Raw genomic sequence first — 25,694 nt, 5'->3', positions numbered from 1 at the left:
TAAACTTTGGACCAGAGTCCCGAGTTCGGGTTGGATTACTCCATTCCTGTCCCTGCCTTATGAACCAGTTGCCCCAGGCTCAGATTGTCTAAGCCTATGACTGTGATAAGGGGCATGGGATTACTCTTATAAGTTTAAGTGAGTGTGAAGTCAGTCCTGTCCAAATCCCTTAGATGCTGCACAGTGAAGGAGGGGTAGAAGAGATGCTGGGAGATATCCACAATTTCGGTTACACCCAGCAAAATCTGCACAGCCAGGGAAAGGGTGGTGGTGGTGTTGAACTGTAGAGCAGATCCATGCCCTGTGCTCATTTCCTGTATCAGGGACAGTGCACAGGGCCCACAACATGGCCCAAGTCCTCAGACCCATAGGTCTGAGTTCATCTTTTCTATACACCAATTTATATGATCTTGCAGCTTCTCTGAGTTTCACTTCCTCCTCTGTAAAGTGGTAATCATGTTAAGGTATAGATAGATGTGTTTTATGCAAAATTGAAGTCGATCTGCTTGAAGTTGTGTGATATAAAAAGCCTTATGTATAAAATTTGAATTAGGGCTTCCCTGGTGGCGCAGTGGTTGAGAGTCCGCCTGCCGATGCAGGGGACACGGGTTCGTGCCCCGGTCTGGGGAGATCCCACATGCCGCGGAGCGGCTGGGCCCGTGAGCCATGGCCGCTGAGCCTGCGCGTCCGGAGCCTGTCCTCCGCAACGGGAGAGGCCACAACAGTGAGAGGCCCGCGTAACGCATAAAAAAAAAAAAAAAATTTGAATTAATACAGATCCTACCAAATTGACAAAATTCATCAACCACATGATTTCAAAGCTGGTAGGTCAATGAAAGTGTGTTCATTATACCTTTATTTTCTGGAAATATTAGTCATGAATTATGTGAGTTTGAATAATGTAGGGTCTTCAGGAATCTTTTGTATGGAATGAACTTCACCATCCGTTTCTTAACTTCCTGTTGGGTTCCCTAAAGGTTGTGATGCTGTTTTATAAAATGTGAAATGCAAAAAAGATTGTTGTTGGAGAAGCCCAAAGGAACTACCATACTAGGTGATAACTGGGTATGCCGTGGCATTTGGCAATTTATATCCTGCATCTGGACCTTTCTGTCTCAGGGATCCAGAACCTAGGTGGTATCTCTTCAGCCAGTTCTGCTAGTGATTGGGTTAATGCTGTTAACATTTCAGTAAGCTAATGGAGACAGTTACTTTAGTTTGAGGTCATTAAAACCTGAGTTTACAAACCAAAAACTGGATTGGGCAATTGTTTCTATATGTGTGTGGGTGAAGGTACATCAAATCCCATCAAACATTTGCTCAAATCCTTCCAGTGAAGTTACTCATAGTAAAGGCCAATTTCCTTGTAAAGCATAAAGTTTCATTTCTTCTGTTCCAATTTATATTTTATTTCCTTTTCTTGTCTTATTGTACTAGATAGGATGTATGTCTAGTACCATGTTGAAAAGAAGTGTTGAGAGGGTACATCCTTGCCTTGTTCCTGATCTTAAGAGAAAGCATCCAGTTCTCACCATTAAATATGAAGTTAGTTGTAGGTTTTCTGTAGATGTCCTTTATGAAGTTGAGGAAGTTTTCCTCTGTTCCTAGCTTTCTGAGAATTTTTATCATGAGTGAGTGTTGGATTTTGTCAAATGCTTTTTTTTTTTGCATCAGTTGATACTATACATAGAAACTCCTAAAGATGCCACCAGAAAACTACTAGGACTGATCAATGAATTTGGAAAGGTTTCAGGATACAAAATTAATGCACAGAAATCTCTTGCATTCCTATACACTAACAACGAAAAATCAGAAAGAAAAATTAAGGAAACAGTCCCATTTACCATTGCAACAAAAAGAATAAAAATACCTAGGAATAAACCTACCTAAGGAGGTAAAAGACTTGTACTTGGAAAACTATAAAACACTGATGAAAGAAATCAAAGATTATATAAACAGATGGAGAAATATACCATGTTCTTGGATTGGAAGAATCAATATTGTGAAAACGACTATACTACCCAAAGCAATCTACTGATTCAGTGCAATCCCCGTCAAACTACCAACGAATGGCATTCTTCACAGAATTAGAACAAAATTTACAATTTGTATGGAAACACAAAAGACCCCGAATAACCAAAGCAATCTTGAGAAAGAAAAACGGAGCTGGAGGACTCAGGCTTCCCAACTTCAAGCTATACTACAAAGCTACAGTAATCAAGACAGTATGGTACTGGCACAAAAACAGAAATATAGATCAATGGAACAGGATAGAAAGCCCAGAGATAAACCCACACACATATGGTCACCTTATCTTTGATAAAGGAGGCAGGAATGTACAGTGGAGAAAGGACAGCCTCTTCAATAAGTGGTGCTGGGAAAACTGGATAGCTACACGTAAAAGTATGAGATTAGATCACTCCCTAACACCATACACAAAAATAAGCTCAAAATGGATTAAAGACCTAAATATAAGGACAGAAACTATCAAACTCTTAGAGGAAAACATAGGCAGGACACTCTGACATAAATCACAGCAAGATCTTTTTTGACCCACCTCCTAGAGTAATGAAAAATAAATAAATAAATAAACAAGTGGGACCTAGTGAAACTTAAAAGCTTTTGCACAGCATAGGAAACCATAAACAAGACAAAAGACAACCCTCAGAATGGAAGAAAATATTTGCAAACGGAGCAACGGACAAAGGATTAATCTCCAAAATATACAAACAGCTCATGGAGCTCAATATCCAAAAACAAACAACCCAATTAAAAAAATGGACAGAAGACCTAAATAGACATTTCACCAAAGAGGACATACAGATGGCCAAGAGGCACATGGAAAGATGCTCAACATAACTAATTATTAGAGAAATGCAAATCAAAACCTCATACCATTCAGAATGTCCATCATCAAAAAGTCTACAAACAATAAATGCTGGAGAAGGTGTGGAGAAAAGGGAACCCTTTTGCACTGTTGGTGGGAATGTAAATTCATACAGCCACTATGGAGAACAGTATGGAGGTTCCTTACAAAACTAAAAATAGAACTACCATATGACCCAGCAGTCCCACTACTGGGCATATACCCTACATCAATTGATATATTATTTTTCTTTTTTAGCCTGTTGATATGATGGATTACATTAATTGATTATCAGATGTTGAACCCGCCTTCCTTGTATACCTGGAATGAATCCCAGTTGGCTGTGATATATAATTCTTTTCATACATTGTTGGATTCAGCTTGCTAATATTTTTGCATTTGTGTTCATGAGAGATAATGGTCTGTAGTTTTCCTTTCTGTAATGTCTTTATCTGATTTTGGTATTAGAGTAATGCTGGCCGTGTAGAATGAGTTAGGGAGTGTTCCCTGTGCCTATTTCTTGAACAGTGAAGGCCTTCCTGTCCTTAGAATCTTTGCATTTGCTGTCCCTGGCCTGGAAGACTCTTCTCCCAGATTTCTGCATGTTTTGTTCTCTCACTCCTTTCAGGTCTTTGCTCAGATGTCCGTTTCTCAGCGAGGCATTCTCTGACCACAGACTGTTAAAATTGCAAATCTGCCCTTCCCTCATCCCTACTATCCCCCTTCCCTGCTTTATTTTTTCCATAGCACTAATCACCTCCTAAAATACTATATGACTTACTTGCTTTCTGCTCCCACCCACTAGAATGTAGTTCTGTGAGGGCAAGTGTTTTTGTCTTTTTTTGTTCATTGCCTTATCCCTCCCTCCTCCCTAGAATGGTGTTTGGAACACGGTGGATGCTCAGATATTTGTTAAATAAACGAATCTAAACCATGACTGATAATGTGGTTGTAGCCAAGCGAATGTGCAGAAATGAGTTGTTCTGTTTCTATTCCTGAGGAAGACTGTTTCCGGGATCAGAGGAAAAGTAAATATTGTTGACAGCTTTTATGAATGAAATTTAGGAGGCATTTAACCATGTTTTGTTTATCAACTGCATGACTTTGGCTTAGTCACCTTATTTTTGGGGGCTCTGGTTTCTTAATCTTAGAAAGAGTACTTTTGTAAATTAGACCAAGGTCTTTTCTAGAGTTCTTGTTTGTTGAACTTTGTTTCCCAGTTGCAGAGTATTTTAACAGGAAGGGAGCTTAGAGACCCTTAAGTCCTATGTTCTTTAGCCAGTAGATTAACTTCTACCTGTAGAGCCAGGCTTGCCAGCTGGGTGATGCAGCCCATCGTCCTCTCGTACAGTTCCTGGATGCCTGTTTGGGAGAGGGACCTCGGAGCTAGTGCTGACTTGGTGCTGGAGAGCCAGATGAACCTGTTTTTAAATGTCTGTATGATCTCAAGCAGGTGTCGTCACCTCACCAAGCTTCAGTTTCCTCCTCTGTGAAGCTGGAATGATATACACAGGTGGTTGTTAGGGTTAAATGAGATGTTTGTGATATTTGCACACAGGTGCTCAGTTAAAGTCAGTTGAACCTGACTGCTTATCCTACCCCACACTTGCTTTGTGATCCATCTTGATTCTACATCAGAATCACTTGGAGAGTGTTTTTAAAAACACTGATGCCCTTGAAAACGTTACGCTAAGCGAAAGAAGCCAGGCACAAAAGGTCACTTATTGTATATATATGAAATGTCCAGAATGGATAAATTCATAGAGACAGATGCAGATTGGTGGTTGCCAAGGGTTGAGGGGTTGGGGAGAATCTGCTTAATGGTAAGTGGTCTTACTTCGGGGTGATGGGAATGTTTTGGAGCTGGGGTGGAGCTGGCCACACGGTATTGTGAACGTACTGCATGCCACTGGATTGCTTTCTTTATCCCTCCCTCCTTTCCTTCCTGCCTACCTACAGGTTAGTGAAGCGTCATTGTTGTTCAGTGGACTGCACATATTTAAATTGTATAATTTGATGAGATTTGGCATATATATATATATACCTAACCATTACCATAATAAAATGGTAAACACATCCATTACCTCCTACAATTTCCTTATGCCCCTTTTTAATTCCTCCTTTCTACTCCTCCCCCCTCTCTCATCCCCAGGTAGTCTCTATTCTGCTTTCTATTATATAGATTAGTTTTCATTTTCTAGAATTTTATATAAATGGAATCGTGCAGTATGCACTAGATTTTACATGGCTCCTCTTACTCAGCACACTTATTTTGAGGTTCACTTACGTAGCTGCATGTTATTAATAGTTTATACTTTTATTGTCGGAGGTATTCCATTGTATGGATACACCACAAGTTATTTGTCCATTCACCTGGTGATGGACATTTGGGCAATTTTCATTTTGGGAGATTACAACTAAAGCTGCTGTGGGCGTTCATATACAAGTCTCTGTGTGGACATAAATTATCCTTTCTCTTGAGTAAATATCTAGGAGTGGAATGGCTAGGTCACAGGGTATATGTATGCTTAAACATATCTTAACACCTAAAAAGTAAGGCATGGTCAGTTATTTGAAATGCTACAGATATGTTTGATAAGATAGAAGAAACAACTGGATTTTTGCGATGGTTAGGCTATTATTAACTTGAAAACTACAGTCTCAGTTGAGTGGTAGGTGGGAGGCTTTTTAGAGGGGAATTAGGAAAACTGAATTGAGAAGTTTGGCAGGGAGTATTGATAACTTAAGAAGTTTTGCTGTGAAAAGTAGCAGAGAATGAAGTTGTGGTTTTTGGAAGGTGTGAATTATTCCTTTTTAAGTGGATGATTTTATATTATATGAATTGTACTTCAGTTATTAAAAAAAGAAGAAGAAGAAGAATCAAGCAAACAAAATCCTGATGTTCAGGTTGCACCTCAAGCCAGTTGAATCAGAATCTTTGTGGGTGGGACCCGGGCATTCACTTTCAAAAAATCTCCCTTGGTGATTGCAATATGTAGCCAGTGTTCAGGAGTAGTGATCTAAGTAGGGTTGGCACATTTTTTCTGTAAAGGACCAGACAATAAATATTTCAGCTTTGAAGGCCATAAGGTCTCTGTCTTTACTCCTCAAATCTGCCATTGAAGTGTGGCAGCAGCCATGGTCAACATGTAACAAATGAGCATAGTGTATTTTCAATAAAACTTATTTATAATAACAGGTAGTGGGCCAGAGTTTGCCAGCCTCTGGTCTAAAGGCTTGATGATAGAGAAGGGGCTGCAGAGCTCTGAGGAGGATGGAAGGTGACCTCCCAGGCAGAACCTGACCTGGAACTCTGTTCTACTGACCATTTTAGTTCTTCACATTGTGCATGCTTACTTACTTAAGCATAAACATCCCGGCATTGAAAACAAAATGTTAGAATGCCAGTACTTACACTTTTGTATTTAATTCTAGCTGCAAAAGACAAGGAGAAGAATAAAGAGAAGAAATTCAAAGAGTTTGTGAGGGTGAAGCCAAAGAAGAAAAAGAAAAAGAAAAAGAAAACCAAACCTGGTAAATTTTCCCCTGGGACGTTTCACTTGGATTTCCTTACTGTAGGTAGGGAGGGGTTGCTTCTCCCCAGTCTTGGCCTCTGAGGAGAGGAAGGCCAGCAGGCCTTTAATGGAGCTTGTGGGCTCAGCTCACCCCAGGTGCTACAAGGCCACATTGGCATTTGGAAAGCCCTCCCTCTTGCTGTGTTGGCCGGTGTGCTCTGTCACGCTGGAAGCACCATTGTAGGAGAGGATATGCAGGTGAATGACTGTATTTGTCTGCACACACATCTCTGAACCCTTTCAAGAAAGGATTCATTTCTTGAAAAGCGTGTGTCTAGCCCCAACAAAAATGCTGATTTTTAAGAAAATCAGTGTTCCAGTCTTGGGAGCTAAAGGGATTCCACATTTTATTCTCAAAGTATCTTCTGGCTTAGAAAAGCAATCTTATCAGAAAAAGGGGAGAAGGTGATGGTGAGGAAGAAGCTTTTTGTTTTGAGGTTTTTGGAGGTAGCTAGAAGTATCAATCCCTAAATCTGTTCTAGCTGAATTGCTTCTGAGCATTTGAGCTCTTTGAACAGCAGAGCTGTTGGTTGGATGGGGTTGATTCTGGAATGCCCTAGTGATGTCTGAGGGTGCTAATTTCTTCCTGATTTTGTTCTTCCAGAATGCGCCTGCAGTGAGGAGATCAGTGATACCTCCCAGGAACCTTCTCCACCCAAGGCATTTGCTGTCACCAGGTGTGGGTCCTCACACAAGCCCGGGGTCCATATGAGCCCACAGCTCCATGGCTCAGAATCTGGAAACTACAAAGGGAAAGTGAAAATGTCCGGTAAGGAGGATCTGCTGGCTTGATCATTTGTACAGCACGGCAGTCTGAGAAGGCTGGATTTATGTTGATATTGTAATCTACTCTCAGGACTTCTGCAAGTAGTCTGTTAGGTCTTTTAAACAAGAAGTACATCAAATAAATAGGCCATTAGCTGTACCTTCCCAGAACTTCCCTTCTCTTCAACTTTGGTCTTAGTAGAATGTCTCTTAGGTACTTCTAAGCCAGTGTGTCTATAACCAAATCCATTATCCCCCAACTCGTTGCACACCTGCCCCTCCTGTTCCTCCATTTCTTGTTGGTGGCCTCTGCATCTAACCTGGTTGCTTGGGGAAATCTGAGTCAACCTTGAAGTTTTCCCTTCTTTAGCAACTTATAGGGTGATTGTGAGTTTAAAAGTAGTTAATAAGTATATGGAAAGTACTTAGAACAGTGTCTGGTATAGAATAAGTGATCAGTAAAGGTTAGCTGTAATAACCTCTAATCAGGTACCAAGATCTAGTGATTCTGGTTCTGAATATCCCTGGAATCTGCCCCTTCCTCATTCCCCGCTGTTTACAGAGTTTTAAAGGTGGCTGTGGATACAGACTGGGCTGTGAGCCAGGTCACGGCTGGATGGGGTGAGGTCAGGGAACACGTTTGAGTCGTTAGGGATGATGATCTGTGTGGCTCATGTGGAGTTGCAGTTTCTCTGCCAGTGAGCTCTGTGACCTCGAGCAGCCATTGACCTTGGGCTTCACTGTCAGGAAAATGAGGAAATGGAGTTCAGTTCACTGCCGGGCAGCACATATCATTCGGGCTGTTAGTAGATGACAGGCCTGAGGAACAGATTGGAGTTCGTGTTTCCCAGCTCTGTGAAAGTTCACAGAGGAGAAGTTCTGTAAGGTCATTTCTACTCTTGACAATCTAGGGTTTTTTAAAAATCCTACAACTATAATTTTAAAAAGTGACTGTTGTTTTCCCTTTCTTCTCAGAAGAAGATAATCTGAGTGACTCCTCCTCCGAGAGCTTTCTTTGGAGCGATGAGGAGTATGGCCAAGATGTTGATGTGACCACTAACCCAGATGAGGAACTTGATGGGGAGGACCGTTACGATTTTGAAGTGGTCCGCTGCATCTGTGAGGTTCAGGAGGAAAATGACTTCATGATTCAGGTAGGTGGAGCTTCCAGGAGACACACAGGTATAGAGGAGCACAAACTGGTCCTTGGAGGGAATTTTGAGGGAACACAGTCTGAGGCCAGCAAAAGTACTGTCATGTCAGAAGCCCCAGGTAGGCAGTACTGTCAGCAGCAAATTGAGCTTTGTTTACTGGCTCAGCTTCCTCTGCATCTCAGGCTGGTATAAATAGCCTGTGAATAGAATAAGAGAGGACTTGAGGGATCACTGAGTCTAAACCTCTTATGCTCTGCTTGGGCCAGCTGGACCCACAAATGGGAAGGGCCTTGCCTGTGGTCACACAGTGAGGAGTTGAACAGTAGGGGCCCAAATCTCTGGAGGGGCACTTTGATCTTCCTATGCATCCATATCTTCTCTCTCAGGTGAAGTTTCTTTATGGCCTAAAGAGATGGAGGCCAGTTTTGTAACTTGTCTGTTTCTTATTCTTAATTTTCTTGGCATTTGTATCTGTTGTCTCCATTTCTGGGATGTGCCTGTTGGGGGGCCTCCCTGCCTGCTTGGGGAGACCATCACTGGCCAGCACCTGCTTGCCTCTGGCCCTTCTCTTGCTCTTAATCACAGTTCTGGTAGAGGTGGCTACTGCCTGGCTGACTCCAGGAAACCTGAGTTTTTTAAGTAAGTCATGTTTATGTTGGTTAGAATTCTTCTGGGAGTTTCTTTTTTTTTTTAATAGCCTTCATGGCAACCTCTGAGAATTCAAGGTACATGAATGGTCTCAAATAGCTCCTCATATTTATGACCTTTAGTATGCGTTAGGTCAGTGGTTTTCAAATCACTTTTTCAGCATCACAACCCCTTTCCCTAATGGACTCTTTTCACAGAACCCCCAAATGTGTAACAGGTAAAAGCAGTAGTTTGGGAAGCTCAAAATGAATAATTTTCACTTTTAAGTTCAAAAATGTGAATGGCTGGCCTCTTCCCATGAGCTCTAATATGCAGGTGGGGTTGTGAGCGGTGGTTGCCAACCTGGAGCATTTCAGTGGCTCAGTTGTTTTCCTTTTTTTGTGAGACAAGCCTAATGAACATGGCCGTTGTATGGGGACTTTTCCTAAACAGCATGCTGTGTAGTCACTTCGGTTAATCAGAGATGGGAAGAAAAGCTTTGTTCTGAGGACAGCGTGATAATAAGTTAGCCTAGCAGTAAAGAATTATGTGTACTGGTGGGCTCTGCTGTCTTAACGTTTAAGCTTGGAGTGTACATTTTTTGTTTTGTTTTGTCTTCTAAAATAGTCTCATTTTATAAAACACACCCATGTGTAGAATCTCTGAAGCTCAGTGGAATAGAATTCAAAAACTTATGTAACATGAAAACCGTTTGGTTTTTTTTTCCCCTCCAGTAGAATTTTTTTTTAAGTTTGGCTTTAAAAGTATGTTGAAGGGCTTCCCTGGTGGTGCAGTGGTTAAGAATCTGCCTGCCAATGCAGGGGACACAGGTTCGAGCCCTGTTCCAGGAAGATCCCACATGCGTGGAGCAGCTAAACCCGTGAGCCACAACTACTGAGCCTGCGCTCTAGGGCCCATGCTCTGCAACAAGAGAAGCCACCACAATGAGGAGGCTGTGCACTGCAATGAAGAGTAGCCCCACTCACTGCAACTAGAGAAAGCCCATGCACAGAAACAAAGACCCAACGTGGCCAAAAATAAAAATAAATAAATAAATAAAATAAAAGTATGTTGAAGATCATTAGTTCTCATCCTGTCTCTCTGGGCGTGTGCTCAGTTTTGGGCCTTGGAAGCCTGATTTGGTCCTCATTTGTCCTTAGAAATCATTAGTGGGTGAGTAACGAAGGCCTCTCTTGGCAAGGCTCTTCCAGCTAATCAGTATAAGAGATGCAGTTCTGATCCACCATGGTACTTTCTCCATTGACTGTTCTGTAAGTGGCAAGGATCATGGGGTGTTTGGCGGGGTAGAGCTTGAAGTGCCATTTTGTGCTGTGAGGAAACTAAGTTTGAAAAAATTGAGACCACACCATTGTTACATGGCAGAGTCAGGAACTGAATTCCATTACCTGCTTCCCAGGCTCCATATGACCTTCCCCGCAGCTCAGCTCAGCACTGTGGCTTCCTGTCTGGCATTGTGGTGACGAGCTCACTTCAGAACACCTTGGGTTTTGTTGTAGAAGACTCTTCTTTGCTGTCCACTTGTTGTCCAGCTGGCTTTGTGTTACAGAGGGACAGTTTCTGACTATACCTGTCATTGTGAGCGGAGTACCTTTTTCCACTCAGTAACTTTAGCAAAAGGCATAAATTTAGAGGGAGCTAAGTGGAACAATACAGTTTAAAGTTTTAAAATGTATTCGTCTAGTTTTAAATATATTCATCATTTAGGAAAGTTCAAATCATTTTTTCTTAAAATAAATTTTAAACTTACATTGATAATTTGCACAACCCTAGAAAACATTTAGAATTTGTTCTCCAGAAGATTACTTTAGGGAAATAGTTTTCTTTGATCATTTTCGTTATTTGGTAGCAGTATTGTTCATGTATATTATTATTTGATTTTATTTACCAGTGCTAATTTAAATCACTGGAAGGTTAAAATCCTACTTAGTAATCATGAATGTTTGAGAAATCTGGGTACCACATAAAAAATGAGCATCAGGAAACCCATTTAATATTTAAATTATTTTAATTGCTCTAAGGCAGGTTTTGGCGAACTTTTTCTTAAAGGACCAGAAAATAAATATTTTAGGGTTTGGGCCATGTGATCTCCGTCACAACTACTCAACTCTGCCCCAAGCAGTCAGAGGCAATACAAAAAAATGAATGACCATGGTTACGTTCATATTATACTTTATTTACCAAAATAGGACTCAAGCTGAATTTGGCCTGTGGGCTGTAGTTTGCTCACCTTTGCCCTAGAGCAACAAATATGTAACATTAGGTGCTGGACCATTTTAGAAACTTTATTTGCTTCCCCTGGAGGCAGCCCATGTCATCTTCTTGCGTATCACTCCAGAAACATTCAGTGGCTAAACAAGCGATATCAAATATATTCTCTCCATTTTTTTCTTTCTTTTTGTGATAAAATATACATAACATAAAATATACCATCTTAACCATTTTTAAATATATGTGGCTTTAAGTGAACTGGCATTGAGTACATTTACATTGCTGTACAACCATCTTTTTTTTTTTAACACAATGTTATTTTAATACATAGTGTTTTCAGTATCTTTTTTTCATTTAATAATATATGTTGAAGACCATTCCACTTTCAGATCTAAAAGAGCTTCCCCATTCTTTTTAATGGTTGCATAATGGATGGATCATCATTTGTTTAACTCTTCCCTTGTTGATGGACATTTGGATTGTTTCTAATCTTAGCAGTGATGTAATGAATAATTTTGTGTAAGTATATCTGTAGGACCAAGTTTTGAAAGTAAAATTCCAGGACCAAAGTAGGCGTGCATTTATTATTTTGACAAATACTGGTGTCATAGCAATATTCTATAAACTTTCCCTAGTGTACCAAAGAACAGTCTTACCAGCGCCCTTGTCAGTACAGTACTATCAAACTTCTTTATCTTTGCTCTTCAGATAAATGAAAAAACAATCTACTAGTATAGCCATTTTGTAATTTATTTTAATATACTTAAAAAATTTTTGATTGTTACTTTCTGCATTTTCCAAGAACTACAAAGAAGAAAACAAGGATTACCCAGATTATTTTTACCCAGGGATAAATCACTGTTGTTATTTTAGAATACACACATACACATGTATATATAAATGAAAATTATACTCTATAAACAGTTTTTCATGAGAATAACACTTGTGTGGTGAAAGTAGTAAATGTTTATTATAAAAACTTCAGGCAATACATAAAGGTATGAAGAATTAATTGATATTTACATGTAATCCTAGAATCTAGAAATACTAATGTGTATGTATATTATTAGGCTGGTTTCATTTCACATTAATTTATATTAATTCAAGTTCCCTTACATTACTTTATTCTTATAATGGTTGCTTTGAACATCTTTTTATTTAAGATGTGTTTTTTTCCTTTGACCTGCCTGTTCATGTCCTTTATTCAGTTTTCTGTTGGATGGTTGGTTGTTTTCATACCCATTTGCATAAGATTTTTTTTTTAATTAATTTATTTATTTGGCTGCACTGGGTCTTAGTTACGGCACACAGGATCTTTGTTACTGCGTGCAGGATTTTTGTTGCTGCGTGTGGGATCTTTAGTTGTGGTGTGCAGGATCTTTAGTTGCGGTGTGTGGGATCTTTAGTTGTGGCATGCTGGATCTTTTAGTTGCAGCATGTGGGATCTAGTTCCCGGACCAGGGATCGAACCTGGTCCCCCTGCATTGGGAGCATGGAGTCTTAACCACTGGACCACCAGGGAAGTCCCTGTGTAAGCTTTCTGTAGATATGTTTTTGTATCAGCTGTGAGAACAGTTACAAATATTTGTACCCACTTTGTCATCTGTCTTTTGGCTTGTCTTATAGATTTTTTTGTTTTTGTGAGGTCAAATACATCAAACTTTTCTTTAATGGCTTTTGAGATTTGAATAGCAGTTGCTTCCTCATTGGAAGTTCATAACAGTTTATAGAAAAGTCAATAAAAGAATTTTTCATGGTTTCTTCTGGTACTTTTGCGGTTTCATTTATCTTTTAAAAACCATATAAATATTTGATCCACCTGGAATTTATCCTGGTATAAGGTGAAGGCTCTCACTACCCAGTTGTCCCAACACCATGCCTTATTATTGAAACGCCACCTTTATTTACTCTATTTCCATATGTAGTTTGGATCTCATTCTGGATTCTCTCTTTCATTGGTCTCTCTGTCTATATATTTACTTGTACAATTCTATTTTAATTATTATACCTTTATAATATTTTAACAATATCTGGTAGGGCTGGTACCCCCTTTTGTTCTTTTTAATAAATTTCCTGGCTATTAGAATCGGCTTCTGTATAGTTCCAGAGCTGTTAATTTATTATTTTGTTGGCATTACATTATTTTTATATATTAATCCAAGGAGAACTGTCATCCTTATGATAATGGCTCTTGCTATCCAGGAATAAAGTACAACTTACCATTCATTGACTTAAGTCTCCATGTCCTTCAAATATTTAAAAATTTTCTTTACACAGGCCTTGCATGTTTTTATTCTTAGTCTCAGATTTATTCTTAGATATTTTATCTTTTCTGTTACTGTTCTTGTTCACTTCTAAATTTAAACTTTTGGGGAATTCCCTAGCGATCCAGTGGTTAGGACTCAGCGCTCTCACTGCTGGAGGGCAGGGCCCTGCGTTCAATCCCTGGTCGGCGAACTAAGATGCCTCAAGCCGTGTGGCACAGCTGCCCTCTCCCCCCCCCCAAAAAATTAAACTTTTATTTTTAATATTTATTTAAACAAATTTTTTACCCCACCGCACGGCATGCGGGATCTTAGTTCCCCAACCAGGGATTGAACCCACGCCCCCTGCAGTGGAAGTGCAGAGTCTTAACCACTGGACCGCCAGGGAGGTTCCAATTTAAACTTTTTAAAAATGAATAATGTATATTAGCCAGACCCACATGAAAAACGTTATTTTGAAATTTTCAGCTTAGGTGTTTTTGATTCAATTTTGGTGTATCCTAGTTCTTAAGACACGAAGTCATTGGTGAGAGAGACTTTCATTCTTAATTATTAGTCTGTTTTCTGCTACTAACTGCCTTTGTTGTCTCACACCCTTTTCTTTTTCTCTGAGCCTTTAGTTTCCTCATTGGAAATGGAAGAATCTGGATCACATCTTATCTGAAGTCTCTCTTCCAGCTCTGCTCCTGTTGATTCTGATATGATTAGCCCATAAAAGCCCTTTGATCCTGGGGCCTATCTGACTCCAAGTGGCTGAGGACTGTGAGCTTTTTCCCTTGTGGCCAGGCTGGTGGCCCACCCTCCAGACAGTATCGGAAGCTCACTGTCCACTTTCCAGAGCTATCCATTTGGTTGGGTAGTTAAAGGTTTAGGGCCCTGGTTTGGAATTGCTTCAAGTGTCCTAGTATCTCCTTTGGCATCCTTTTCCTCTCCATTCCCTCCTCTGGACCCTTAGCCCTCAGGCTTGCTATCTTCAGGCCAGCCACACGTCTGTCTCCCAGTGCTGCCCATATCCTCTGCTCCTTTCTTTCCCTCTCTGCCTCTTGCCCCTTTTCTCTTTCACCCTTCCCCAGGGAAGGCAGTGGAGCCTAGGGGTTAAAAGAACTAGCCTTGCAGTCAGCCAGGCTTGTGTTCTGATCCACTGTTGCGTCTTCTCAGCTGTGTGACCGTTGGTAAGGTTTAGAAAGAACAAATGCAAAGCGCTAGCATATGTTGAGTCCAGGAGGCATCAAAGTGAGTTAGCCTACCCATTCGTAGCAGTAATAGGCTCTTAATACATAAAAGTTGTGTGCTGGGCTCTACTATATGAATTTTGACATGTGACCCATTGATTCCTCACAAACAGCCCCACACGGTTGGTAGGAATAGTATCCTATTTTGCAGATGGGGAAACTGAAGCCCAGGATGGAGAAGTGACCTGTGCAAAGTCACACAGCTAATGAATGTCTGAGCCAGAATTCAAACTCAATTTTTTGTCTTTCTAAGTTAACCTCCCTCTAAGGACTTAAACAGTTTTTCCTCTCTCTTTATAAAGTGATCAGAAAAGTGAAAGCCTCTAGAAATGGGAGGGAAAATAGTCATTTTTCTGAGATCAGTACTGTTTAATTTAAATGTTCTTCATATGTGCTGTCCAGTACGGTAGCCACTAGCCTCATACGGCTGTTGAGCACTTAAGATGTGGCTAGTGGGACTAAGGAACTGAATTTTAAACTTAGTTTGTTAACTTAAATGTTAAAAGCACAGGTGGCTAGTGGCTGCTCTGGAAGAGTGGTTGCAGCTCAGCTCCCACTTCCTCCTCCTCCTCTCCCTCCCTCCTCCTTCCGCCTCCCACTGCCCCTTTCCCCCCACAGGTGGGTCTTATTTTTGGATGGAGGATTCCTTCTGAGTTTAATTTTTATTGCTTCTTTAATTCTAACAGTGTGAAGAGTGCCAGTGCTGGCAGCATGGGGTCTGCATGGGATTACTGGAAGAAAATGTGCCTGAGAAATACACCTGTTATGTTTGCCAAGACCCTCCAGGTAGAGATTTCTGGAGTCAGGGATATTAACAGTATGTAGCCTTTTTCTTAGCACAGCTGGCGGTGAAGCAGCCTGAGTGTCTGTGGTCTTGAGACTCATTTCTTCAGCATCGGCTAGACTCTGCCTCCTCCTCGCCTTTGTTGCTAGCTCACCTGGTGGCCAGCTGTCCTGAACTTGGCAGTAAGAGAGCATGTATGAAGAGGTTCACCTAGTGGAAGGCCAGGCCTTGAGCTAGAATTTTGCTGTGTGTGTGTGGGAGGGGGGGTAAAAATCATATAACATGAGCTCTACCCTCTTAACAAATTTCTAAGTGTACAGTACAGTATTCTTTATAAACTATAAGCACAATGTTGTATAGCAGATCTCTAGAACTTTTTCATCTTGTACGACTGAAGCTCTGTATAAACTGTGGAACGCTGTACCGATTTGCATGTCATCCTGGCGTAGGGGCCATGCTAATCTTTTCTCTGTTGTTCTGGTTTTAGAATATGTGCTGCCAGAGCGAGCACCTTTTCCTTTTCTTGAGAGTTCATGAGGATGTGGGCTCTGTCCTTGGCTTTTCAGGGCTGTTAAAGGGTTGGAAACCGGCCTCTGCTCCCTCTGGTGGCATCTGCCTTCCATTGCATCGTTGCCACCTCGAAGGGAGATACGCCCTTGAGGGGAGGGGAAAGGTGTGTTTGCGAAGAGCCTGTCTGCCACCCAGAGCAGTGAATTAATTCCTTAGGATCCGTTCGTTTCATTGTTCCTTGACCGCAGGGCTGGCCTATGGCTCTTGGGTTCCCCTTTCCAGAAATCTCAGGGGTGGATTATAAATCTGTGGTTCTTGTTTTGCTGTCAGTGGGATGTGACATCGTCTCCATTCATCACCTGTAAGGTTGCTCCCCTTGGGTCCAGTCCCCTTACAGCTAGACAACGCTGGAGAGCCTCTGCTTCTGTTATTCCTTTTTTGTCCTATGAGGTGGGCCTGGTAGGAGTTCCTGTTCCTATTTTTGCTTATGAGGAAGAAATTGATGCCCAGGGAAGTGAATGACTTTCCTAATCTCATGAAGCAGATTGGAATTAGAACTGACTTGTGGGACCAAGTCTCTTGATTTTGCCGGTTGTATAGGGAGGGACTGGGCTACCACAGTTCATTTTCCAGCAAGTAGGTCCCCCTGGGGCCTGATAACCTCTATTGTGACACTGTGTCTTCTAGTGCTAGATTAGTCTATAGACAGAGAGCAATCTTGCCTCTGTTTTCCCCTTTATCCCAAGGAAAGAATATGGTCAGAAGATTAGTCCATAAGTCGTAGAATATAATTGATGGGCAGGATCTCAGAGACCACTTAGTTTAGCCTTGACATTTAACAGGCAAGCAGCAGCCCCAGAAGGGACATGATTGGCCTAAGATCACTCAGACAGTTAGTGCTAGATAGGAGATGACAACTGGTGTCTCTGACCTTTGTCTTGTAAAACAGGTAGTGCTGCTTTGAATCCTGCTGCTCAGGCTACCTCTGTGGCAGCTGCCTCTCAAATTCCACACAGAATCCCCAGGGCTCCTTTAGGGCACCATTTAAAACCCTTTTGTCTACTTTATTGTCTCTCACTCTCTCCGTCCACTTTTCTCTTTTTAGAAATCATCCACACCATCTTTATCAATCCCTATGCCCTTTCTGAACTTTTATAACTAAATTGCCAAGACTGGGAATAGATTCCTTGAATTGAGCACTCAGTGACTGTCACATTTATTGACTATGTTTGATTCTGCAGTCTTGGGCCAGAAGTTTAATCTAACAGATCTATTCTTTAAAGGTTACTTAGAGGTGTTGTTAACAGAGTGGAGGTGCATCCCCACCATGTGTCTTAGAAAAGCCAGAAAGAGCGCAGGGACCTTGATAGGGTTTGCCTGGGTTATTTTACGGTCTTTATAGCCATTGAGAGGTGAACAACAGTCTGATTGGAAGCTGTTCCCTGGGCTTTTACAGCAGGAAACACTGTGCCAAGTCACGTGTGGTTGTGTTTTCAGTCCTTCCTGAGGATCCCTGTAATGAACAGGACTGCTGAAGCTGTTTGGTTCATCTGTCATTGTTACAGATGGGAAATGGAGGTCCAGAGAAGGGAGTGGGGGGCTGACCATTCATTTAGTTAGGCGGTAGGTGACAGTTGGAAGGGCACTTGGGGCTTCTTTCCATTTGATAAATCCATTCACGATGCCTTTTGCCAGACACTGAGGATATAACCATGAACAAAACAATTCCTATTCTTCTGGCTTTTAGTGGGGTTTGGACCAGCAACAGATGTCAAAATAAGTCATCTAAACAAGAACATGTTAGGTAGGGATGAATGCTTTGAGGGGGCAAAAGCCCTCAGATCGGGAATGACTAGGAAGCACGGAAGAGGCTCTCGTACTTTGGGAGGTAACCAACGGCCTCTCTGAGGAGGTGGTAAGGAGCCAGTCCTGCAAAGGCCTTGGGGAATAGTGCTCCAGACAGGGGTAGGGGTGCTAGAGCAGAGACCCTAAGACCAGAAAGAGCTTGAATGTGTTCCGGAAACGGTGGGGCAAGGGGGGCAGGAAGGAGCCCAGGCCTGCCAGCCTCATTAGATCATTCAGGGCTTTGGGTTTTCTTCTGTGCACGATAGGAAGTCATCGAAGGTTTTAAGTGGGAGAGGGAATGATGTGATTTAGCTTTAACAAGATATCCAAGTTCCCACTCTACCTCTGGCCAGTCGCAGAGATCAGGAAATTTATATACTTTTCTCACTACCTTATCCCCAACACCTAGTAGAGAGCCCAGCATATAGTAGGTGCCAAGTAAATGTATACTGGATGAATGAATGAACAAAATAAACACACCAGTCCATCCTTCCAATAGTTTGTGTGATAATTGTGCGATGATGAAATGGTCTGGGTTTCCTTCAGACCAAGGATTAACTCTCTCATTGTCACTGCTTTAGGTCAGAGACCTGGCTTCAAGTACTGGTATGACAAGGAGTGGTTGAGCAGGGGACATATGCATGGCCTGGCATTTTTAGAAGAGAACTATTCCCACCAGAATGCCAAGAAGATTGTGGCCACCCACCAGCTTCTCGGCGATGTGCAGAGAGTGATCGAGGTTCTGCATGGCCTGCAGCTCAAGATGAGCATCTTGCAGTAAGTGTGGCACCTGCAGCTTTGGGGATGAGTCTGATTTGGCGTGGGCAGAGGGCAGGATAAATATGAGAAACTGGAAAGCCACAAAATCGGCAATAAGATGGATAAGTTTGAGACTTTTATTTAAGATTCTCAGTTACATGATAAACATCCTTTTTTAAAAAAATTAACTCTATTGAGGTATAATTTACATATAATTAAGTTCACCCATTTTAAATGTTCATTGAGTTTTGGCAAATGTATATACAAACACTACTGTAATCAAGATACAGTGTGTGGGGACTTCCCTGGTGGTCCAGTGGTTAAGACACCACACTTCTAATGCAGGGGGTGCAGGTTCAATCCCTGGTCAGGGAACTAAGATCCCACGTGCCACATGGTGCGGCCAAAAAATAAAATAAAATAAAATGCCTTAGAAAAAAAAAGAGAAAGAAATGGTGTATTTATAGATTGTTCGTTTTTTTTTTTTTGTACCGTTCTGAGTTGTTTTTTTCTATTTTGGCTGCGCTGGGTCTTTGTTGTGAGCTTCTCTAGTTGCAGAGCATGGGTTCAGTTGCCCCGCGGCATGTGGGATCTTAGTTCCCAGACCAGGGATTGAACCCACGCCTGCTGCTTTGGAAGGCATATTCTTAACCACTGGACGACCAGGAAAGTTCCTGTTCTGAGTTTTTGGGTTTTGTTTTTTAAACTGTGGTAAGATATACATAATATAAAGTTTGCTATCTTAACCATTTTTAAGTGTACAGTTCAGTAATGTTAAGTACATTCACTCTGTTGCACCCAATCTCCAGAACTCCTTGTGTGGGGCAAAACAAACTCTGTACCCATTAAGCAACTTCTCTCCGTTTCCCCTCCCCCAGCCGCCGACAGCCACCCTTCTACTTTCTGTCTCTCTGAATTTGACTGCTCCGGGTACTTCATATAAATGGGATTCTACAGTATTTGTCTTTTTATGACTGGCTCATTTCACTTAGCATAATGTCCTTAAGGTTTGTCTGTGTTGTAAGTTGTATCAGAATTTCCTTCCTTTTTAAGGCTAAATAATATTCCATTATATGTAATACCACATTTTGTTTATCCATTCATCCTAAACATCGTGGCTTTTTTGGCCACACCTCGCGGCTTGTGGGATCTCAGTTCCCCAACCAGGGATTGAACCTGGACTGCAGACTGTGGCAGTGAAAGCCTGGAATCCTAACCACTAGGCCACCAGGGAACTACCATCCTAAACATTTTTGATTGGTAAACAAAGTAAAATTGAAACAAAGTAAAATTGACATGGCAAGGAGAGGTTGAGCAGGGCACATTCAGCAAGAGTATATGTTGATTTGGGTAAAAACCAAGCTGCTATAACAAAACCAAAAAAATAAAGGCTAAACAAAATGGAATTTTCTTTCTCACATAAGGCATGGTCCAGAGGTAGGCAGGGGTCCAGGCCAGGTAGGTAGGTGGCCTTTCTCCAAGATTCCAGCTATGGACGTGGGGACTTGGGTTCGTTCTGTCTTACTGCTCTGGCATTCCATTAGGGTTAATCTCATCTGCGTGGTCCAAGCAGATGCATCTGTACCTCCACTCTGCTCTGACCCCCAGGAGGGGGAGCAAGTGGTCTCATGGACACACCTAACTGCAGGAGGCTAGTAGCCAGGTGGCCATGTGCGCTGAGCAAACTCAGGAGTGAGAGTGGAGGTGGGTGTAAGAGAAGGAAAGGATTGTTACTGGGGGAATTAGCCATTACTGTGACGGTATCTGTTGAGGTGAACTAAATCAAGTGACCCTGTTTTGGATGTCTTAGACTAGGTATTCCCTCACATTTTATAAAATCAGAAAATTTTCCTCCATATAAGCCAAGTGAATTTCTTCTTAACGAGATGCCAGAAATTGACTGAGACAGGTGGAAGGTGAGGGCAAACCTCAGATGATGCTCCTGATTGGAAATGTTGCTATGTTTCTTTTCATTTGAGGATTCAGTCAGATGGTGCTCTCTTTCTTCTCACTGAAATACCAGTGCTCCAGCCCTGCCCCATATTTCAGAACCTTGTTCGTTCTGAATCCCCATTTAGATCCTTCATCTTTAATTTTTTAATATAAATTTATTTATTTTATTTATTTATTTTTGGCTGTGTTGGGTCTTTGCTGGTGTGCACAGGCTTTCTCTAGTTGCAGCGAGCGGGGGCTACCCTTCGTTGCAGTGCGCGGGCTTCTCATTGCGTTGGCTTCTCATTGTGGAGCACGGGCTCTAGGCGTGTGGGCTTCAGAAGTTGTGGCACCTGGGCTCCAGTAGTTGCGGCACGTGGGCTCAGTAGTTGTGGCTCACAGGCTCTAGAGCACAGGCTCAGTAGTTGTGGCACACAGGCTTAGTTGCTCCGCGGCATGTGGGATTTTCCCGGACCAGGGATCGAACCCCTGTCCCCTGCATTGGCAGGCAGATTCTCAACCACTACTCCACCAGGGAAGCCCCTAGATCCTTCATCTTTATAGCAGTGACTTTGTACTGGAATTAAATCTGACTTCTCCAAGAAGTTCAAGGGGGGAGTATAGGGAGATCTTGTTAGTCATTATATATGGAGAAAAGAGCCTGGGAGACAGAAAGGTGGTCCCAGTATGTCTCTGTACACCTGGATAGTCTCTGCTATCACAGGCTCTGGGTCTTCATTCTCAGAAATTTTGTTCCTAAGTGGCCTGGTGGATTCATTTTCAAAGGCAAACAATAAAACTGGGAATAACTTCAAATGTTGTCATTTCAAAAGTAACATGCATGGCTATGCATACCTTCTTCATGATTGACAGGGCTTACAAAGAAAGGCCAGGGTCATCCTTGTGTAGTAGCTGGGGCTTCAGATCTTAGCTGGGAGGGTGAAAATTGTAGGAGGAAGGAAAAAAGACTTTTGTGATTTTCGTACAAGAACAGGTCCATACTGTGGCCTCTATGCTCCAAGTTAACAGATTTCAGGCTACAGTAGACCTGAAAGTGAACAAGGACTTCCATTTCCTCTGGTGCAATTATGATTTCAGAGGTGTGCCTGGGATCCTAGGTTCCTGGTACAGGCTGTGATACCCTGTTGGAAGTGGCCAGGGACCCAGGCTGCCTCGATGCTGGTGGTTTTCTCTCCTTCCCCAGTGGATCGGGGTGGTATTGGGGATTGTTAGGGTGGGAGAGCCGAGAAAGGGTAGTTGTAGCCCCTTGCAAGCAGAATTTTAGGTTCTGTAAGATCATTCCATGCTGTCCTATTTATGGCCTATTCCATTTCTGCAGCAAGACTTCAGGGAAGTGTGGGGGTGGGGTGGGGGATATCTGTATGTGGGAGTTGCTGCTGAGTTCCTGCTGATCTGGTTTCAGTGTTTCTCAGTTGGGACTGGTGAAGGTAATGTTTACAATTATACCATGAGATAATTCTCTGTATGTGTGGAATTGTACCGAGCATTACAGGATATTTAGCATCTCTGAATTCAGTGAACTGAATGCTGAGGTCACATATGTGACAATCAGTAGTCATTGTGACAGTTGGAAAGGCTCCCACACATTTCTGCACATCTGTGAACCAGATGTGAGTAGCACCTGTCCGTCCTCCCACTTGCTTGCAAACACCCCTGCCAGCTAGGAACTGCCGGTAGCTGGTGGGCCTTACTCGGGAAGCCCAGTTTTTCTTCCTCTGTCCTTTTCTCCTTTCCTTTCTTTCATTTCATTTAATGATCCAAGGTTATAATGGAAGTTCTGGGTGGTAAACAAGAGTTAAAAAGGTAAAGTTTATCTAGAGTCGTGGCTTTTAAACTTAAATATATATCCCAGAGTAAGAAATACATTTTATATCACTCACATGTACAAAACTGAAACCAACATTTCACAAAACACCTACTCTTACTTAGAATGGTGCGTTCTGGTATTTTCTGTTCTGTTTTTCCTTTTTTACAATTGATTATGATCCAGTAAATTAAAGACCTTCTGTTGGGTCAAACGTCAGACAGTGAATGATTGTGGGAAACTTGAAGTCATACACAGTCTTATGTACACGTATACATGTAGCAAGAGCTTTCAGATTCTCAGAAGTGTCTGTGGCCCAAAAAGGGAGCAGAATCCTTGTTCTTTAATAACAGATTTTCCTCTTTGGAATGGTATGAACAGAAGATTTTGTTATTAATGGCCTATGCCTAGATGACTTCTGGTTACCACCTCCCTCCCGGGTCACCACTGGATTTGTGTAATTGAGTACCGTTGCATGCCAGGATTATCATGGCTGTTTATTAATAAGTTAAGGTTATTTTTAGTAAGTCACATTTGAAGAGCACTTTACTGCCAACAAAGTACTGTACTTCCATTCAAATTAATTCACTTCATCTATAGCAGACTCAGTGGTTGCTGGCAGACAGGTAGATGGTTAGCCAGATTTGCAGAGGAGGAAACGGGAATGAGGCTGGCTGAGCGACTCGGCCCAGCTGCACTGCTAATCAGCAGCTGAGCTGAAATGCGGTCAGGCCTTCTGACTCCCAAGTCCAGTCCCACTCACTGTGAGTGACACAGCAGGAGCTTGCCTGGAAGTGGTCTCCTCAGAGGCTGCTGATTTACATTCCCTCTTGTGTGGCAAATAGTGGCTTGTACCAGTTGGCCCAGGTGGGAGGTCTTCCCCTCTACTGGAAAGCCCCTGCAGTGGTCCCAGGTACTCCAAAGCCCTCTCTGTGTTTGCCCTCCCAACAGAAGCCGGGAACACCCTGATCTGCAGCTGTGGTGTCAGCCTTGGAAACAGCATCTGGCGGAGGGGAGACCGCATTCCAGACACATCCATGTCGCTGAAGCCAAGAGCAGGGAGGAAGCCCCAAGCTATAGAACTTTGAACGGGGCGGTGGAGAAGCCTCTGCCCCTGCCCTTGCCCCGGTCTGTGGAGGAGTCATATATCACCAGCGAGCACTGCTACCAGAAGCCCCGCACCTACTACCCTGCTGTGGAACAGAAGCTGGTGGTGGAGACCCGGCGCTCTGCCCTTGACGATGCAGTCAACCCCCTCCACGAGAATGGTGACGATTCCCTCTCTCCGCGCCTGGGCTGGCCTCTAGAACAAGACAGGAACAGAGGGGACAATGACCCCAAACCCAGCTCCCCAAAGGTATGGGGCTCGCTTGTGCTGGTTCTTGTTTCGGTGTTTGAGTGCTTGCACCTTCTCCTCCTAGGGCTAAGTGTTCTGTGGAAGATGTTTATATAGAGTTGTATTTACTGTAAAATTGTATATAAATTTGCTTATCATAGATGTTTTTTGGTCTGTTAAAATGAGTACAAAGTCAAGGGAGCCCACTTAAACCCCAAAAATGTCCACAAAGTGGCAGAGTCGGGGGCGGGGTGTGGAGAGGTGGGAGGTAGCAGGGGAAAAGGGTTGACTGGAGCTTGATAAATGGAAGTAAGTTAGGAAAGTGAGGTTTTTTTCTTCAATGCAATTTATAGTTGCCCGTGGGTGCTAATCCTTCCCACGAGCAAAGAATGAGTCAGTGTTTTGTTAGGCATAAGGTTTTCAGTACAATTCTATGCTGGCTTTACTTTTCACTTTGCAGCCCTGACATAGGAACAGTCCATTTTGTCAAAATATTTGCTGGTTTCATCAGTTTTCCCAAGAGATACTCTCATTTTCTTGTTATTCAAGTCATTCTCTTCTGGAGTCCCCTGTGTTCTCTTGTCAGTGTTCACTGGTCTCATTCTGCCCTGTCCTCAGTTATCAGTGAGGATTTGTGTGATTTGAGAGCTTCTCCACCCTTGTCATACTTACCTTCACAGACTTCATTTTGTGGGATGGTATCACCAGCATAAGTCCATTGCTGCATCGTGCCGAGGGGGAGCATCCTAGGTTACAAGCCCCTCAAGGGTGGGCATTATACCTCATTCAGCCTGTATCCTTGCCAGGGTCTAAACAGTGCTGGATGAGGCTGGTGAGGACATAGTCTTTGGAGACAGACCCAGTTTCAAGTCTGGGCTCAGCCACTTGCTGTGTGATTCTGAGCAGGTCGCTTCACCTCCTCAGACATGTCTCCTTACCCCCTGTCGAGTGGAGCCAGTGGCAGTGCCCTCGCAGTTACTGTGCAGCATATCTGTGAAAAGCTCTCAGAACATGGCTTTGCACATAGTCACCCCTAAATAAATGTTAAGTAGAACCTATTTCATTTCAAATGAGTGAATGAAAGGTTGCGATCACAAACCCCAGAAAAGGTTTATGGTCATGCAGACTGGGCAGATTGCCTAGAGGTGTCTGGCACATCATGAAAAAATCAGGAAATACTGGGCCTAAACAAGGCAGCTGGGGTTAAAAATCTCTTTCATTGATAGCAGGCTGACCATAGGCCGGCACTGTGTTTTATAAACATTATCCTATTTCATCCTCATGAACCTTTAAAGTAGGATTTACTACTTCCTTCTTTCCCATGAGGGAACAGAGGCCCAGAGAGGTGAAGTAACTCATCCAGATACACGCGTTCAGCGAGATATGGAGCTAGGATTTAAAGCTAGTTTGTCTGACATCCACATACTAACCCTTGTCTACACTTGCCTTGCTGTATTCTGATCTCAGGTTTCTGGAAGCCCTTCTGTGAGGCCTACTTAAGGCCTAGGGCATTGGGCCATTCTTTGGGAAGCAGCTGTGGGATCCTCTGAGCCAGAGGTCTGTGCTGCCCTGAGGTGGTTGTTATTGGTACAGCAGGCACACTTCTGCCCAGTGCCCAGGAGGGGAGGAACGGGGCAGGGAGGTAGAGAGTTGGGATATTCAAACTGCAACTGGGTTTTCAAATGGCTGTGGACACTGGCTGTTTGGAAGAGGGGCTGGGAGCTGTCTCCATGCAGTAACTTCAATGTTGTTGCATCGCCAGGTGAGGGAATATGTCTCCAGAAAGGTCCTACCTGAGGAAGCCCCCGCTCAGAAGCTGCTGGACAGAGGCGGAGAGGGGCTGCTGAGCTCCCAGCACCAGTGGCAGTTTAACCTGCTGACGCATGTGGAGTCTCTTCAGGATGAAGTCACGCATAGGATGGACTCCATTGAGAAGGAGCTGGACGGTAGGGCTCCCTCCTTGGCTCCCTGCACTTGGCAGCCACTGTGGG

At 42.8% G+C, this 25,694-nt stretch overlaps 1 protein-coding gene and 1 non-coding gene across 4 annotated transcripts in view; one reads left to right on the top strand and one right to left on the bottom strand.

Annotated features, from left to right (window-relative positions):
• The window catches only part of PHF20 (PHD finger protein 20), a 135,659-nt gene that overhangs the window by 102,668 nt on the left and 7,297 nt on the right, over positions 1–25,694 (top strand). For 2 of the 3 annotated variants that reach the window (XM_032604833.1, XM_032604834.1), the window contains 7 exons: positions 6,302–6,400; positions 7,046–7,210; positions 8,182–8,360; positions 15,399–15,498; positions 18,433–18,628; positions 23,319–23,724; positions 25,466–25,649. In XM_032604833.1, the coding sequence (XP_032460724.1) occupies positions 6,302–6,400; positions 7,046–7,210; positions 8,182–8,360; positions 15,399–15,498; positions 18,433–18,628; positions 23,319–23,724; positions 25,466–25,649 (1,329 nt within the window). The remainder of the gene's footprint in view (positions 1–6,301; positions 6,401–7,045; positions 7,211–8,181; positions 8,361–15,398; positions 15,499–18,432; positions 18,629–23,318; positions 23,725–25,465; positions 25,650–25,694) is intronic. The other variant, XM_032604835.1, reaches the window with a different exon arrangement.
• On the bottom strand, positions 15,901–16,007 carry LOC116741080. Its single transcript, XR_004346051.1, has one exon. It is a non-coding gene; the product is annotated as a U6 spliceosomal RNA (small nuclear RNA).

Source organism: Phocoena sinus, chromosome 15 (genome assembly GCF_008692025.1).
Source record: "Phocoena sinus isolate mPhoSin1 chromosome 15, mPhoSin1.pri, whole genome shotgun sequence".
NCBI lineage: Eukaryota > Metazoa > Chordata > Mammalia > Artiodactyla > Phocoenidae > Phocoena > Phocoena sinus.
Note: the sequence above shows the minus strand (reverse complement) of the source record. Positions and strands in the feature narration are given on the sequence as shown.